At 36.8% G+C, this 19018-nt stretch overlaps 1 protein-coding gene across 11 annotated transcripts in view; it reads left to right on the top strand.

Moving 5' to 3' along the window:
* The window catches only part of PKN2 (protein kinase N2), a 192466-nt gene that overhangs the window by 62079 nt on the left and 111369 nt on the right, over nt 1-19018 (top strand). For all 11 annotated transcript variants that reach the window (XM_007110065.4, XM_028489180.2, XM_055084485.1 and 8 more), the window contains exons 4-6: nt 2310-2427; nt 2762-2907; nt 2998-3211. In XM_007110065.4, coding sequence (XP_007110127.1) covers nt 2310-2427; nt 2762-2907; nt 2998-3211 — 478 coding nt within the window. The remainder of the gene's footprint in view (nt 1-2309; nt 2428-2761; nt 2908-2997; nt 3212-19018) is intronic.

The following is a 19018-nucleotide window of genomic DNA, read 5'->3' as shown; positions in this document are numbered from 1 at the left end:
TTGAATGCCTGAAAGCATAAAACTGACAATAAAAATTCATTGAATGCAGGAAAGCATAAGACTGACATGTAGTAACTGTAAATTGCCTGTGATAGGTAATATCCAATGTCAGTTTTAAAAACCTTTATCATACTTTGACATCTGTGCACATCTTCCAGAAATCTGTGTGGGAAAAATCATTTACTTTTTAAAATGAAATACAAATGCTTTTCCTTGCACGTTGAATTGAAATAGTTAAGAAAGGCATTTCTAAAGAAGTAAATGACAGAACTACTGTCTTTTTGCATAGTGATAAAATAATAAAAGGCATAGCTTAATTGAAAAGCATATATAAATATTTATACTTTTACATTAGAACTTCATTGAGATCCTATAATTAATCATTATTTTTATTCCTCTAAAAGAGAACATTTTAATGCCAATCATATGCTAGGCAATATAATTTTAGTTTTATCTAATGCTTACAGAAGCTCTGTATTTTAGAGAATGGTATCCCTGCTTACATAGTTTCTTCAAGAAACCTATTTGTCCCATTAAATTAAGAGTTTTGAAATACTAACTTTTTCTCTTACTCTAATCTGATCTCAGAGAAATAGAAAAGTTATTCAAATCTTCAGTTTGATGTTCCTAATACTGGATAACAAGAGGAATTTAAAAGTATTTTTATTTTAAATTTGGAAGGTTAATAGGTATATTCATAAAAGCATATCTAATGAGTCATAGACAAACACCAGATTCAAGCTAGTGTTCTTAATGGTAAAGCATAATTTTAAAAAAGTATAGTGTGTGTGTGTGTGTGTGTGTGCTTCATGTTGTAAATGAATATTTAAGGGACTTAGTAAACTATTTAAGCCCAACTCAATGTGAAATCCAAATATTTTATTTAATAAAGAACAAAATCTGACCAGAAACTCTTTCCTAAATGAGTGACCATGGGAACAGGAGAGAAATGAAAGAAAAATTCATGAATTTGCTAATTGATTTTTCCTCCACTGTATATAACGTGTTTAACTTGTTATATTGGTGTTTAATGTGATATATATCAGCTCACTTTTTTAATGTGTTGTATTGGTGTTTAACGTGATATATTTCAGCTCACTTTGTTTTCCTTGTATATATTGTCTCTCCCATCACAAGTATCTCCATCCTCCCCTTAATTCAGTGTCATGATATACTGTGTGTGTTTGATTTATTGATATGATGCTGCACATTTGATGCTTGTCTCTTAGCTAGTAGTTTTGAGTCTTCTGGAGAATATAGGTTGATTGTATGCTATTTTATTTCCAGATTAATACTGACTGCCTCAGTGATAAAAGTAGAAATGCTTAAATAATATGCAAAAATTGGTCTTTCTTGTGAATAAGTGCTTCCTAACTTGATGCTTAGTTTTATCATTTCTTTTTTGTGGATTGAAGCCTACTAGACTTTGACAACTAATATAACTAATTAGGAGATGGCATTAACTTCTGTTACTTTTCTCATGAAACTTTTGAAAAAAATCCTATTTTAGTTTTCTGTGGCTGCTGTATCAAATTATCACAAATTTAGTGGCTGAAAACAACACAAATTTATTACATTACAGTTTTATAATTTAGAAGTCCGAAATGGATTTCACATTCTGGAGGACATAGGAGAAAATTCGTTTCCTTACCCTTTCCATCTTCTAGAGGCTGCCCATATTCCTTGGCTCATGGCCCTCTTCCTCTGTCTTTGAAGCCAGAAACAGTGGCTCCGGTTTTTCTCATGTGACCTCTTCTGCCTTCCTCTTCTACATTTCAGGACCCTTATGATTACATTGGGTCCATCTGGATAATCCAGGATAACCTCTGTATTTTGAGTTTGGGTGATTAACAACCTCAGTTCCATCTACTATCTTAATTTCACTTTCACATGTGAGGTAACATTCACAAGGTTCTGGGGATTGCCACACGGACATCTTTGGGTGGGTTGTTAAATGGTAAGTTTTTTGTGGTTCAGTATTACTGGAACTAAACTGGGAGGTAGGACAGTAACATTATTTCACTTATATCAGGACCTTTCTTGAAGTCTTTAGACATGATAGAAGTTTATTCACTATAACTTACTCCCTAACTTTTAACTAATGGAGTTGTTTTTCTTATTTTTCACTCTATCAGTTTGATGCTTTTCAAAATAAATGTATCTACCCCAAGTATATATATTATAGTGCTCACAGTATTCTTTTGACCCTTGTTTTTCACTTGCTGATGTCATTTGATCTTACTTAGAAGTTATAAAAATGGTTTATTTGTCTCTGTATCTGCTTACCTTTTCAAACTTATTCTTAATAGGATCGAAAACTCCATGGCACAGCTCAACAGCTGCTCCAAGACAGCAAGACAAAAATAGAAGTGATACGAATGCAGATTCTTCAGGCAGTCCAGACCAATGAATTGGCTTTTGATAATGGTGATGGAACAGAGATAAATTGTCATTCTTATTATTATGGGCATATATAGTGCTAAATAAATTTTAAGGAAAGAAGTGGTGGTTCAGAATTAAGGAGGAGGAGGCATTCTGGTTTTTTATCTTGAGTTTTTATCTTTGAGTTTTGATGGCTAAGATGAAAGACTGTATTTTAACATTGTGTCTATTAAGTATTACTTCAGTGTTTATTGACTTTTAAGAACTAACTTTTAATGTTGTAAGAATTTATTTCTTTTTCTTGAGTTTTAATCCCTGTGTATTAGAAAGTCAAATAAATGGTTCAATTAAGTTTTTTTTTTTTTTTGTCCCCCTCTAGCCAAACCTGTCATAAGTCCTCTTGAACTTCGGATGGAAGAATTAAGGCATCATTTTAGGATAGAGTTTGCAGTAGCAGAAGGTGCAAAGAATGTAATGAAATTACTTGGCTCAGGAAAAGTAACAGACAGAAAAGCACTTTCAGAAGTAATTTTAAATAAAAATTTTAACTTAATAAATATATTAGTCAAAGAATATAACTATTTAAATGACGCCATTGTCTTTTCCCTGTTTAAGGCTCAAGCAAGATTTAATGAATCAAGTCAGAAGTTGGACCTTTTGAAGTATTCATTAGAGCAAAGATTAAATGAACTTCCCAAAAATCATCCCAAAAGCAGTATTATTATTGAGGAGCTTTCACTTGTTGCATCACCAACACTAAGTCCACGTCAAAGTATGATATCTACACAAAACCAGTATAGTACCCTGTCCAAACCAGCAGCACTAACAGGTACGTAGCATATATCATCCTGATTTTTTTTTTTCGTGCATTTTTAATCTACATCTGGTTCTGGTTTAATAAATGAATAAAAATGTGTTTACAGAATTTTAAAATATTGTGGTAAGATACACATAACAAAATTTATTATTTTAACCATTTTATAATACACAACTCATAGGCATTTAGTATATCCACGCTGTTGTATAACTATAACCAGTTTCTAGTTCCAGGGTATTTTCATCACCCCAGAAGGAAACTCAGTACCCATTAAATAGTCATTCGCGATTCCCCCTTTCCCTTCAAACCCTAGCAATCACTATTGGCTTTCTGTTTCTATAGATTTGTCTATTATAGATGTTTCCTATAAATGGAGTTATATAATTTGTGGCTTTCTGTGTCTGACTTCTTTCACTTTCTGTACTGTTCAAGGTTCATTCTTCTTGTAACATGTATCAATATTTCATTCCTTTTTATGGCTAAGTAATATTATGTTGTACAGGTATATATCTGCTTTTATTTATCTGTTTGATGGACATTTGTGTCGTTTCCACCTTTTGACTACTGTGAATAGTGTTTCTATGAATATTTGTGTGCAGGTTTTTGTTGGAACACCTGTTTTCAGTTATTTAGGGAATATACCTAGTTGTATAATTACTAGGTCATATGGTAATTTTATGTTTATATTTTTGAGGGACCATAAAACTGTTGTCTATGGGGGCTGCATCATTTTACATTGACAGGGGTTCCAATTTCTCCACATCCTCAACAACACTTGTTATTTTCCCTTTTTTTTTTTTTTTTAATTATTGCCATCCTACTAGGTCCATTATTGACAGTGAGGTAGCAAAGTCTTCAACTATTTTTGTAGACTTTCCTATTTTTCCTTTCAGTTATGTAAATTTTTGCTTCATATATGTTCAGGCTCTGTTAAGTGCATATATGTTTATATCTTCTAAATGGATTGACTATTTTATCAAAATATAATATCCTTTTTCTCCTGTAACAATTTTGGATTTAAAGTATTTTGTCTGACGTTAGTGTACTCACTCCAGCTCTCTTCTGGTTACTGTTTACACGAATATTTTTTTCTATTCATTCTCATTCAGTTGATTGTGTCTTTGGATCTAAAATGAGTCTCTTTTAGACAGCATATAATTGGATCATGGTTTGGGTTTATTTATGTATTTTAATCCATTCTGCCATTCTCTGCCTTTAATTTGAGCAGTTTAATCCATATATGTTTAAGATAATTAGTGATAAAATGTAATGCAATTCTGACGCTGACTCCCCAGAGTTAGGTCAAATTTCATAGGTTAATGGCACAGTCCCCCACAAGACTGTCCTCATTTAAGACACAAGCTGCAAGCTTGCAGTTTCCCCAAACACTCACACTTCTGACCAACTGGCTGCAAATTCAGGGGTTCCTACTACCACCTCATGCTCAGTAATTCCATAGAACAACTCACAGAACTCAGGAAAGCTCTGTATTTACAGTTACAGTTTTCCTATAAAGGCTACAAATTAGGACCAAAGAAGAGACACTTAGGGAGAGATCTGGCAGGGTACCTAAAGTTTCCTTGCTTTCAGCATGCAGCACCCTCTCAGAACATCAATTTGTGTCCCCAGCCAGGAGTCTTACTTTAGCTGTGAGTATTCAGAAATTTTTCTGTGGCTTTATTACATAGGAGTGATTGAATCATTGGCCACTTTGATTGAAGTCAGTCTCCAGCCCCCCACCTTTTTCTGAAAGACCAAAGGTCAGATTGGTATGTGGCTCAAAGCACTAGCCCTCTAACTGTGTAGTTGGTCTTTATGGTATAGCCAGCCACCATTCTGGAACTGTGTATGGGCCTACCGAGAGTCACTTTGTTAGCATAAACTCACATGTGGTCTGAGGAGTCCACCGTGAATAAGAAAGATGCTGCTATTACTAGGGAAGTTGCAAGGGTTTAAAAGCTCCCTCTTAAGAACCAGGGAAATAAACCAGCCAAATTCATTATTATAGATCAAAAAAGCTTACATCGGCCATTTTGCTAATTGTTTTCTGTAAGTCTTAATCTTTTTTTCCCTGAATTCTTTTGCTTTCTTGTGTGTTTGATTGAATTTTTCTAGTTTACCTTTTTTATTCTCTCCTTGTTTCCTTTTCTGTGTGTGTGTGTGTCTGTGTGTGTGTGTGTATATGTATTTTTAATCTTTATTGGAGTAAAATTGCTTCACAATACCGTGTTAGTTTCTGTTGCACAACAAAGTGAATCAGCCATATGCATGCACGTGTCCCCATATCCCCTCCCTCTTGAGCCTCCCTCCCATCCTCCCTATTCCACCCATCTAGGTCATCGCAAAGCACTGAGTCAATCTCCCTGTGCTATGCTGCTGCTTCCCACCAGCCAACTATTTTACATCCGGTAGTGTATGTATGTTGATGCTACTCTCACTTCATCCCAGCTTTGCCCTCCTACCCTATGTCACCAAGTCGATTCTCTATGTCTGCCTCTTTATTCTTGCCCTGCAACTAGATTCATCAGTACCATTTTTCTTTTTTTTTTAAGATTCCATAGATATGAGTTACATACGTTATTTTTTTTTTTCTTTCTGACTTATTTCACTCTGTATGACAGACTCTAGGTCCATCCACCTCACTACATATAACTCAATTTAGTTTCCTTTTATGGCTGAGTAATATTCCATTGTATATATGTGCCACATCTTCTTTATCCATTCATCTGTTGATGGATATTTAGGTTGGTTCCATGTCCTGGCTATTGTAAATAGTGCTGCAGTGAACATTGTGGTGCATGTCTCTTTTTGAATTATGGTTTTCTCAGGGTATATGTCCAGTAGTGGGATTGCTGGGTCATATGGTAGTTCTACTTTTAGTTTCTTAAGGAACCTCCATACTGTTCTCCATAGTGGCTGTATCAATTTACATTCCTACCAGCAGTGCAGAAGGGTTCTCTTTTCACCACACCCTTTCCAGCATTTATTGCTTCTAGCTTTTTTGATGATGGCCATTCTGACTGGTGGTTGGTGACACCTCATTGTAGTTTTGATTTGCATTTCTCTAATAATTAGTGACGTTGAGCATCTTTTCATGTGCCTCTTGGCCATCTGTATGTCTTCCTTGGTGAAATGTCTGTTTAGCTCTTCTGCCCATTTTTTAATTGGATTGTTTGTTTTTTTGGTATGGAGCTCCATTAGCTATTTGTATATTTTGGAGATTAATCCTTTGTCTGTTGTTTCATTTGCAAATATTTTCGCCCATTCTCAAGGTTTTCTTTTTGTCTTATTTATGGTTTCCTTTGCTTTGCAAAAGCTTTTAAGTCCCATTTGTTTATTTTTGTTTTTATTTCTGTTTCTCTAGGAGGTGGGTCAAAAAAGATCTTGCTGTGGTTTATGTCAAAGAGTGTTTTTCACATGTTTTCCTCTAAAAGTTTTATAGTGTCTGGTCTTACATTTAAGTCTTTAATCCATTTTGAGTTTATTTTTGTGTATGGTGTTAGGGAGTGTTCTAATTTCATTCTTTTACATGTAACTGTCCAATTTTCCCAGCACCACTTATTGAAGAGGCTGTCTTTTCTCCGTTGTATGTTCTTGCCTCCTTTGTCATAAATTAGGTGCCCATATGTACTTGGGTTTATCTCTGGGCATTCTATTCTATTCTACCATTGATCTGTATTTCTGTTTTTTGTGCCAGTACCATAGTGCCTTGGTTACTATAGCTTTGTGGTATAGTTTGAAGTCAGGGAGCCTGATTCCTACAGCTCCGTTTTTCTTTCTCAAGATTGCTTTGGCTATTCAGGGTCTTTTGTGTTTCCATATGAATTGTAAGATTTTTTTCTTCTGATTCTGTGAAGAATGCCATTGGTAGTTTGATAGGGATTGTATCGAATCTGTACATTGCTTTGGGCAGTATAGTCATTTTCACAGTATTGATTTTTCCAGTCCAAGAACATGATATATTTCTCCATCTGTTTGTGTCATCTTTGATTTCTTTCATCAGTGTTTTATAGTTTTCTGAGTACAAGTCTTTCTCCTCCTTAGGCAGGTTTATTCCTAGGTATTTCATTCTTTTTGTTGCAGTGGTAAATGGGAGTGTTTCCTTAATTTCTCTTTCTGATTTTTCATTGTTGGAGTATAGGAATGCCAGAGATTTCTGTGCATTAATTTTGTATCCTGCAACCTTACCAAATTCATTGATTAGTTCTAGTAGTTTTCTGGTGGCATTTTAGGATCTTCTATGTATAGTATCATGTCATTGGCAAATGGTGACAGTTTTACTTCTTCTTTTCCAATTTGTGTTCCTTTTATTTCTTTTTCTTCTTTGATTGCTATGGTTAGGACTTCCAAAAACTATGCTGAATAAGAGTGGTGAGAGTAGACATCATTGTCTTGTTCCTGATCCTAGTGGAAATGCTTTCAGTTTTTCACCATTGAGTATGATGCTTGCTTTGGGTTTGTCATATATGACCTTTATTTTGTTGAGGTACGTTCCCCCAATGCCCATTTTCTGGAGAGTTTTTATCATAAATGGGTGTTGAATTTTGTCAAAAGCTACTCCCATCCAGGCTTCTGCAGGTCTGGAATTTTCTTTCCACTGGATAAGAGTGGAGTATGTGGTGGGAATTCAGTTGATAACATTTTTATTTAAAAAAAAAAGAATCAGCATAGTCAAGTTGTCTTTAGTGTTAAGGATTTCTGTTTGCTAGTATTATCATCAGTGATATTGGTCTATAATTTTATTTTTTTGTGAGGTCTTTTTCTTGTTTTGGTATCAGGGTGATGGTGGCTTTGTAGAATGAATTTGGGAGTATTCCTTCCTCTGCAATTTTTTGGAAGAGTTTGAGAAGGATCAGTGTTAGCTCTTCTCTAAATGTTTGATAGAATTCACCTGTGAAGCCATCTGGTCCTGGACTTTTGTCTGCTGGAAGATTTTTAATTACAGTTTCAATTTCATTACTTGTGATAGGTCTGTTTATATTTTCTAATTCTTCCTGGTTCAGTCGTGGAAAATTGTACCTTTCCAAGAATTTGTCCATTTCTTTGTGGTTGTCCATTTTATTGGCATATAGTTGTTTGTAATAGTCTCCTATAATCCTTTGTATTTCTGTGGTGTCAGTTGTGATTTCTCCTTTTTCATTTCTAATTTTATTGATTTGTGTTCTCTCCCTTTTTTTTTCTTGATGGGACTGGCTAAGGGTTTATCAATTTTTTTTATCTTCTCAAACACCAGCTTTTAGTTTTATTGATCTTTGCTATTGTATTCTTCATTTCAATTTAATATATTTCTGCTCTGATCTTTAGGATTTCTTTCCTTCTACTGACTTTGGGTTTTCTTTGTTCTTCTTTCTCTAGTTGTTTTAAGTGTAGGGTTAGATTGTTTATTTGAGATTTTTTTTTGTTTCTTGAGGTGAGATTGTATTGCTGTAAACTTCCCTCTTAGAACTGCTTTTGCTGCATCGCAGAGGTTTTGGGTCTTCGTGTTTTCATGGTCATTTGTTTCCATGTATTTTTAAAATTTGTTCTTTGATTTCTTCAGTGATCTATTGGTTATTTAGTAGTGCACTGTTTAACCTCCATGTATTTGTGTTTTTTACAGTTTTTTTTTTCCTGTAATTGATTTCCAGTCTCATAGCGTTGTGGTCAGAAAAGATGCTTGGTATGATTTCAATTTTCTTAAATTTTCCAAGACTTGATTTGTAGATTGAATTGCTATAAACTTCCCTCTTAGAACTGCTTTTCCTGCATCCCATAAGTTTTGGGTCATCATTTTTTCGTTGTCATTTGTGTCTATGTATTTTTAAATTTATTCTTTGATTTCTTCAGTGATCTCTTGGTTATTTAGTAGTGCACTGTTTAGCCTCCATATATTTGTGTTTTTTACAGTTTTTTTTCCTGTAATTGATTTCCAGTCTCATAGCACTGTGGTCAGAAAAGATGCTTGATATGATTTCAATTTTGTTAAATTTTCCTAGGCTTGATTTGTGACCCAAGATGTGATCTGTCCTGGAAAATGTTCCGTGTTCACTGGAGAAGAAAGTGTATTCTGCCACTTTTCGGTGGAATGTTCTATAAATACCAGTTAGATCCATCTGGTCTATTGTGTCTTTTAAAGCTTGTGTTTCTTTATTTATTTTCTGTTTGGATGATCTGTCCATTGGTGTAAGTGGGGTGTTAAAGTACCCTACTATTATTGTGTTACTGTTGATTTCTCCTTTCATGGTTGTTAGCATTTACCTTATGTATTGAGGTGCTCCTATGTTGGGTGCATAAACATTTATAATTGTTACATCTTCTTCTTGGATTTATCCTTTGATCATTATGTAGTGTCCCTCCTTTTCTCTTGTAACAGTCTTTATCTTAAAGTCTATTTTATCTGATATGAGTATTGCTACTCCAGCTTTCTTTTGATTTCCATTTGCATGGAATATCTTTTTCCATCCCTTATTTTTAATATGTGTGTTCCTATTACCATTTTCTTAATTGTTTTGGGTTTGTTTTTGTAGGCCTTTTCCTTCTCTTGTGTTTCCTGCCTAGATAAGTTCCTTTAGCATTTGTTGTAATGCTGGTTTGGTGGTGCTGAATTGTAAAGCTGGTTTGCTGGTGCTGAATTCTCTTAGCTTTTGTTTCTCTCAAAAGCTTTTGACTTCTCCATCGAATCTGAATGAGATCCTTGCTGGATAGAGTAATCTTGATTGTAGGTTTTTCTCTTTCATCACTTTAAGTATATCATACCTGTCCCTTCTGGCCTGCAGAGTTTCCACTGAAAAATCAGCTGATAACCTTTTGGGGATTCCTTGTATATGTTATTTGTTTTTCTTCCCTTGCTGCTTTTAATATTCTTTCTTTGAATTTAATTTTGTTAGTTTGATTAATATGTGTCTTGGTGTGTTTTTCCTAGGGTTTATCTTATATGGGACTCTCTGTGCTTCCTGGACTTGGGTGACTATTTCCTTTCCCATGTTAGGGAAGTTTTCCACTATAATCTCTTCAAATATTTTCTCAGACCCTTTCTTTTTCTCTTTTTCTTCTGGGACCCCTATAATTCAAATATTGGTGCATTTAATGTTGTCCCAGAGGTCTCTGAGACTGTCCTCAAGTCTTTTCATTTTTTTTTCTTTATTCTGCTCCTTGGTAGTTATTTCAACCATTTTGTCTTCCATCTCACTTATTTGTTCTTTTGCCTCTGTTATTCTGTTACTGATTTCTTCTAGTGTATTTTTCATTTCAGTTATTGTGTTATTCATCTCTGTGTGTTAGTTGTTTAGTTCTTCTAGATCTTTGTTAAACATTTCTTGTATTTTCTCAATCCATGCTTCCATTCTATTTCTGAGATTCTGGATCATCTTTACTATCATTACTCTGAATTCTTTTTCGGGTAGATTGCTTATTTCTTCTTCACTTATTTGGTCTTGTAAGTTTTTACCTTCCTCCTTCATTTGTGACATATTTATTTTCCATCTCATTTTTTTTCTTTTTATTATTAGTGGGATTGTGTTCCTGTCTTACTGGTTATTTGGCCTGAGGCTTCCAACCCTGGAGTTTGTAGGCTATTGGGTAAAGCTGGGTCTTGGTGCTGAGATGAGGATCTCTGTGAGACCTCACTCTGATGAATATTCCCTGGTGTCTGAGGTTCTCTGTTAGTCCAGTGGTTTGGACTCAAGAGCTCCCACCACAGGAGCTTCCACTCGACCCTGGGCTTGCAAATCAAGATCCTGCAAGCCGTGTGGGGTGGCAAAAGAAAAAAAAAAGTAACAAAATAAAAAATAGAATTAGACTATGAAACTAACAGATATGTTATTAGAAATAATATAAAAATAAAAATATAGATGAATCAACACCTGGAAGGTACATCAGTACCACAATAATAAAAAAGAAGAGGTGGGAAAAGAAATGAAAAAGGTGGGGGGTGTGTGGGAGGCCTTGGCTGTGGAGAGCGGGGCCTAGGCAAGGGTGAGGTTTGGGCAGTGGGCGGGGCCAATGCTCAGGACCCAAAGGGCTAGAAAAGGACCTGGGGGCTGTGGGGGGTGGGGCTTAGGCTCAAGGAACAGAAGTGGCCCAGGAGTGCCCCCCACCCCTGGCCTCAGAGGTCAGGAGACCTCACCTGGGAGCCCAGCAGGCTTCCTGGGCTCGAGTGGGCAGGACAAACGCCCTCCTCTCCTGCTCTTCCCAGAGGGCACCTCCCACCTGCCTCTCCTGATCTCCCTGGCCTCAGGGGGTCTGATCCTGTCTGACCTCCACTTCTCCTACTCCTCAGTCCCCCCCACCACCTGGGAGCCCAGCAGGCTTCCTGGGCTCGAGTGGGCAGGACAAACGCCCTCCTCTCCTCTCCTTCTCCTCCGGTCTGGGGTCTGGGAGGGCCCCTCCCGCTTGCCTCTCCTGATCCCCCCATCCTCCCTCCTGTGCCCCCAAGGACCCACATAGCCTGGAGGGCGGGTGATCGGCCTGGGAGCTCAGCAGCCTCCCCGAACCTGAGTGGGCAGGCCAATTGCCCTCGCTCCTCTCCCACTCCTCCCAGAGGGCACCTCCTGCCTTCCTTTCCTTTTCTCGCCTTGGCCTCCTTCCTATGCCCCCAAGAATCCAGGCAACGTGGAGGGGGCTTTGAGGGCAGGGGATCGGCCTGGGAGCTCAGCAGGCTCCCTGGGCCCCAGTGGGCGGGTCAACGCCCTCTGCCCCTCACCCGCTCCTCCCAGGGTGCCCCTCCCACCTGCCTCTCCTAATCTCCCTGGCCTCCTTCCTATGCCCCCAGGACCCACGTTGCCCGTATGGCACTTTGGGGGTGGGGTAACCGGCCTGCCTCTCCTGATCTCCTCGGCCTCAGGGGGGCCAACCTTGTCTGGCCTCCACTTCTTCTCTCCCCTTGGTCCCCCTAAGTCCTACCGGTTCACTCTGGGGTTCCTCCCATCTCCTTGGGGATCAGAGTACCCCACCAGTGACTGGCAGGCACCCTAGTCGTGAGGAGACGCTAACTCTGTGTCTTCCCACAACGCCATCTGGACTCCTCCCCCCTTTTCTGTATATTTTTTAATTACTTTCTTAGTGGTTACTCTAATGGTTACAGTTAACAACCTGAATTTATCACAGCCTACAAAAGCTCTGCTCCTATACAGCTGTGCCTCCCCATCATTATATTTTTGTTGACATAGATTATGTCTTTATACATTGTGTGCCCTTTACATTATATTATTATATACTAGATTATAATCATTGTTGTATGCATTTGTTTTTTAAGTCATGCAAGAAACAAAGTTACAAATTGAAAATATAGTAATACTAGCTTTTTAATTTACCTATATAGTTAGTTTTACTGGTGTTATTTTTTTCTGTGATTTCAAGTTACTGTCTAGTGTCCTGTCATTTCAATCTGGATGACTTGTTTTAGCATTTCTTCTAGGAAGGTCTGCTACTGATAAGCTCCCTTAACTTTTGCTTATTTGGGAATCACTTATTTTTTTCAATTTTGAAGGTTAGTTTTGCATATATAGAATTCTTCGTTGACAAGCTTTTTTCTTTCAGCATTCTAAAAATGTCCTCCCAGTCCCTCCTGGCCTTTATGCTATCTGATGAAAAATCAACTTTTAAACTTATTGAGGATTCTTTCTAAGTGATGAGTTGCTTCTCTCTTGCTGCTTTCAGTATTCCTTTTTGTCTTTGGTTTTTACAATTTGATTATAATGCATCTCAGAATGGTAATTTCTTTTGAGTTTTTTACTTGGATTCTTTGAGCTTCTTGATGTGCAGATTCATGTCATTCGTGAAATTTGGGAAGTTTTCTGCCATCATTTCTTCACATATTCTTTCTGCCATTTTCTCTCTTCTCTCCTTCTGAGATCCCCATAATGTGTATTTTTGTAGTCTTTATGGTATCCCGGAAATGGCCTAGTCTCTGGTTTTTTTGTTTATTTGTTTGTTTGTGTAGAACAAATGTTTATTGTTGTGCAGACATTTTGGGGGGGCTCAGAGACACAGATGTAAACACAGAAACAAGCATCAGCTTTCATGAATATCAGATATTACGAAGCAGAGACAAGCAGCAGAACTCAGGGAGTCTTCCCACCAGCAACCTCCCATGAGCCTGTTCATAAACATGAACACCAAGATCTCTCCCCAAATCTGGCTTTAGTAGAGCTCAAAGAGAAGTTCTCATAAAGTCTCTTAACATAATTAAGCCAGGTGTCAAATTGGTTAGGTCGATTGCAAACCATTTTTAAGTCTGTTGAGCTTTACGCTTTGCTTTGTCTTGTTTTTAATTAGTAGCATACACATTTAGTTTTATGTCTTACTGATCAACTTACTCTTTTTTTTTTTTTTTTTGTGGTACACGGGCCTCTCACTGTTGTGGCCTCTCCCGTTGCGGAGCACAGGCTCCGGACGCACAGGCTCAGCGGCCATGGCTCACGGGCCCAGCCGCTCCACGGTATGTGGGATCTTCCCCGACCGGAGCACGAACCCAGGCGGATTCTCAACCACTGCGCCACCAGGGAAGCCCCAACTTACTCTTTTATCATTATAAATATTTCCTTTTATCTCTGAAAATAGACTTATAGTTTACTTTGTCTGATATTAGTAGAGCTATACTATCCTTTTTTATGCCTAAGGTAACCTAATGAAGTTTTCCATCCTTTTATTTTCAACCTGTTTGTTCTTTTCTACTTAAAGTGATATATTTTATGTACATCATATAGATGTCTCTTTTTATCTAACCTGAATTGAAATTGTTAGTCATATTTTTTAACAGCTTTATTTGTATACATAAACTGCATGTATCTGATATGTACAATTTGATAACTTTTGTCATATCAACCCTCAAAAGTTTCCATGTACCCTTTATAAACTGTCCTTTTAATATTATTTTTGATATGTATTTAACTCTACAATCTTGATGTTTGAATTGCATTTACTTTTTTCTCTTTTCATCATTTCCTGCCCTTTGTAGTTGTTTTTGAAGCAAATAGTTCCATTATTCCTTTTCATGTCCCATAACAGTGTTTTAAATATGCCTGTGCGTGTGTGTGTGTGTGTGTGTGTGTGTGTGTGGTGTGTTTATTGCTTACTTTAGAGATTCAGGTATGCATATTGAACTTATTACAGTCTGTGATCACAATATACTCTCTTATTTCCAAATCAGTTTAAAAATTTTATGGAGAAATATTTGCAAATTCTTCCACTTCACTCTGTTTATCCTCATTGTAATATATTTTACTTCTACCTGTGCCTTAATCTGCAGCTGACCCTTGAACAACACTGGCGTTAGGAGCACCAACCTTCTATGCAGTCACAAATCTGTATATAACTTCACAGTCAGCCCTCCATGTCTGTGGACTCAACCAGCTGTGGATCATACAGTACTGTAGTTATGTATGTAGTGAAAAAAATTCATGTATAAGTGGACCTGCACAGTTCAAACCCATGTTGTTCAAGGTTCCACTGTACATCTTCTAGTGTTGTTTTTACTTTAAAGAGCTAAGAACTTTAAGGATATACATGATCCATGGTTAATTGAATCTGTGAGTGTGGGATTACAGATATGGAGAACCTACTGTTAAGTTACATGTGGATTTTCGACTGCGGGAAGGGTCAGTGCCCCTAACCCCCACATTGTTCAAGGGTCAACTGTAGTTTACTTTGTTACAAAGTATTTTTTCAAAAAACAAAACAAAACATTGTTCTTTGTATCTAATGGCTCATTTATCCTTACTGTTGTTCTTCACTTATTCTTGTACTTGAGATTTCCTGTTAGAATTTTCCTTTAGCCCATAGCCATTTCTTTTAGCATTTATTGTAGTGAAGGTGTGGTAGAGTCTAATTTTTCCACTTTTTTCTTATTTATTTCATCTTCATTTTTAAATATTGTTGGTAGAAAACCTCTATAGGTGTTTTTTTCCTTTCAGCTCTTTAAAAATCTGATTTCATTGTCTTCTAGCTTTCCTCTTTCTATTGGGTGGGCCAAAAGTTTTGTTTGTTTTTTTCCATAAGATGGCTCTAGTAGCACTTAGTTGTCTTTAACTTCATTCGAAACAATTTTGTTAGATTGTATGTGCAGCTGTTATATCAGTGTGCATTTTAAAAAGGACTTAATCAAAATTGGTGAATTTTTGTGTAGCCATTTTAATATTGAAGATGGAAGAAAAAAGCAATATTTTCGGCATATTATCCTTTATTATTTCAAGAAAGGTTAAAACGCAACTGAAATGCCAGTGCAGCATATGGAGAAGGTGCTGTGACTGATGAAACATGTCAAAGTGGTCTGCAAAGTTTCATGCTGGACATTTCTCACTGGAGAATGCTCCGGGGTCAGGTAGACCAGTTGAAGTTGATAGCGATCAAATCGAGACATTAATTAAGAAGAATCAATGTTATACCACACGGGAGATACCCAACATACTCAAAATAACCAAATCAAGTGTTGACAATCATTTGCACCAGCTTGTTTATGTGAATCGCTTTGATGTTTGGGTTCCACATAAGTTAAACGAAAAAAACCTTCTTGACCATATTTCTGCCTGCAATTCTCTACTTAAATGTAATGAAAGTGTTCCGTGTTTAAAACAAATTGTGATGGGCGATAAAAAGTGGATATGTACAATAATATGGAACAGAAGAGATCGTGGGGCAAGCAAAATGAACCACTACCAACCACACCAAAGGCTGGTCTTCATCCAAAGAAGGTGATGTTGTATATATTGTAGGATTAGAAGGGAGTCCTCTATTATGAGCTCCTTCCAGAAAACCAAACGATTAATTCCAGCAAGTACTGCTCCAGTTAGACCAACTGAAAGCAGCACTTGATGAGAAGCGTCCAGAATTAGTCAACAGAAAACACTATAATCTTCCATCAGGATAACACAAGACCACATGTTTCTTTGATGACCAGGCAGAAACTGTTACAGCTTGGCTGGGAAGTTTTGATTCATCTGCCATATTCACCAGACGTTGCACCTTCATATTTCCATTTATTTAGGTCTTCACAAAATTCTCTTAATGGAAAAAATTTCAATTCCCTGGAAGACTGTAAAAGGTACCTGGAACAGTTCTTTGCTCAAAAAGATAAAACATTTTGGGAAGATGGAATTATGAAGTTGCCTGAAAAATGGTAGAAGGTAGTGGAACAAAAGGGTGAATATGGTATTCAATAAAGTTCTTGGTGAAAGTGTGAAATGTGTCTTTTATTTTTATTTAAAAACCGAAGGCACTTTTTGGCCAACCCAGTATTATGAGAAGTCAGCTGTAGTTCCTATCAATGTTTCCCTTCATGTAATGTCCCTCAATCCCCAGTTATTGAAGTAACATAGAATTACATTGAATTTTCTTCATTTTTTTTTTTCTTTCTGTTCCTAAGACTGGATACTTCAGTTCAGCTCTCTAAGTTTTCTTATTCTTCTGGATGCTCAAATCTGCTGTTGAACATCTCTAGTAAACTTTTAAAATTCCAGTTAGTGTACTTTTCAGCTCCAGGATTTCTATTTGGTTCTTATTTATAAATTCTGTATCTTTATTAATATTCCCTATTTGTTGAAATACCATTCTCTCTTTTTCCTTTTGGTTTCTTTTAGGTCTTTGACCACATATAAGCTTTGACCATATGTAAGACAGTGGGTATAGAGTCTTTGTCTAGTAAATCCAATGTCTTCCTCAGGGATAGTTCCTGTCAATTTCTGCTTTTCTTGTGAATTGGCCATACTCTCTTATTTCTGTGCTTGCCTCATAATTTTTTATTGAAAGCTGGATATGGTGAATATTATAATGTGTAACTGGAAGATACTCCCCCTTCCTATAATTTCTTATTGCTGTTTGAAACAGGGTGTAGTTTAGTGACTTTATTTGCTAAAGACTATATTTTTGGTCATGTGTGGTCACTGAAGTCTCCATTAAGTTAGTGGTCAACTAGTGTTTTGACAGACTTTTTTTTTTCTTTAATTGGAGTATAATTGCTTTACAATGTTGTGTTAGTTTCTGCTGTAAAACAAAGTGAATCAGCTATATGTATACATAGATCCGCTCCCTCTTGGACCTCTCTTGCGCCCTCCCCCCCATCCCACCCATCTAGGTCATCACAGAGCACCGAACTGAGCTTCCTGTGCTATACTGCAGGTCCCCACTAGCTATCTGTTTTACACATGGTAGTGTATTTATGTCAAACCTCATTTCCCAATTCATCCCACCTTCCCCTTCCCCCTCTGTGTCCACACGTCCGTTCTCTATGTCTGCATCTCTATTTCTGCCTTGCAAATAGGTTCATCTGTACCATTTTTCTATGTTCCACATATATGCATTAATATACGATATTTGTTTTTCTCTTTCTGACTTACTTCACTCTGTATGACAGACTCTGGGTCCATCCACATCTCTACAAATGGCCCAATTTGGTTCCTTTTTATGGCTGAGTAATATTCCATTGTATATATGTACCACATCTTTATCCATTCATTTGTCGATGGGCATTTAGGTTGTTTCCGTGTTCTGGCTATTGTAAATAGTGCTGCAATGAATATTGGGGTACATGTGCCTTTCTGAATTGTGGTTTTCTCAGGGTATATGCCCAGTAGTGGGATTGCTGGGTCATATGGTAGTTCTATTTTTAGTTTTTTAAGGAACCACCATGCTGTTCTCTATAGTGGCTATATCAATTTACATTACCGCCAATAATGCAAGAGGGTTCCCTTTCCTCCGCACCCTCTCCAGCAGTATTGTTTGTAGATTTTTTGATGATGGCCATTCTGACCTATGTGAGGTGATGCCATATTGTAGTTTTGACTTGCATTTCTCTAATAATTAGTGATTTTGAGCATCTATCTATTTATGTGCCTCTTGGCCATCTGTATGTTTTCTTTGGAGAAATGTCTATTTAGGTCTTCTGCCCATGTTTTGATTGCATTGCTTGTTTTTCTTGATATTGAGCTGCATGAGCTGTTTGTATATTTTGGAGATTAATCCTTTGTCAGTTGCTTCATTTGCAAATATTTTCTCCCATTCTGAGGGTTGTCTTTTCATCTTGTTTATGGTTTCCTTTGCTGTGCAAAAGCTTTTAAGTTTAATTAGGTACTATTTGTTTATTTTTATTTTCATTACTCTAGGAGGTGGGTCACAAAAGATCTTGCTGTGTTTTGAGTGTTTCAAACACTTCAAAACACTTCAAAGAGTGTTTTTCCTATGTTTTCCTCTAAGAGTTTTATAGTCTCCAGCCTTACATTTAGGTCTTTAATCCATTTTGAGTTTATTTTTGTTTATGGTGTTTAGGTAGTGTTCTAATTTCATTCTTTTTTATGTAACTGTCCAGTTTCCCCAACACCACTTATTGAAGAGACTGTCTTTTCTCCATTGTCATAGATTAGGTGACCATAGGTGTGTGGGTTTATCTCTGGATTTTCTGTTTTGTACCATTGATCTATATTTCTGGTTTTGTGCCAGTACCATATTGTCTTGATTACTATGTTTGTAGCATAGGCTGAAGTCAGGGAACCTGATTCCTCCAGCTCCGTTATTCTTTCTCAAGATTGCTTTGGCTATTCGGGGTCTTTTGTGTTTCCATACAAATTGTAAAATTGTTTGTTCTAGTTCTGGGAAAAATGCCCTTGGTAATTTGATAGGGATTGCTTTGAATCTGTAGATTGCTCTGGGTAGTGTAATAATTTTCACAATATTGATTTTTCCAATCCAAAAACATGGTATATCTCTCCATCTATTTGTATCATCTTTAATTTCTTTCATCAGTGTCTTATAGTATTCTGCATATAGGTCTTTTGTCTCCTTAAGTAGGTTTATTCCTAGGTATTTTATTCTTTTTGTTGCAGTGGTAAATGGGAGTGTTTCCTTAATTTC

Source organism: Physeter macrocephalus, chromosome 4, assembly GCF_002837175.3.
Source record: "Physeter macrocephalus isolate SW-GA chromosome 4, ASM283717v5, whole genome shotgun sequence".
Lineage (NCBI taxonomy): Eukaryota > Metazoa > Chordata > Mammalia > Artiodactyla > Physeteridae > Physeter > Physeter macrocephalus.
Note: the sequence above shows the minus strand (reverse complement) of the source record. Positions and strands in the feature narration are given on the sequence as shown.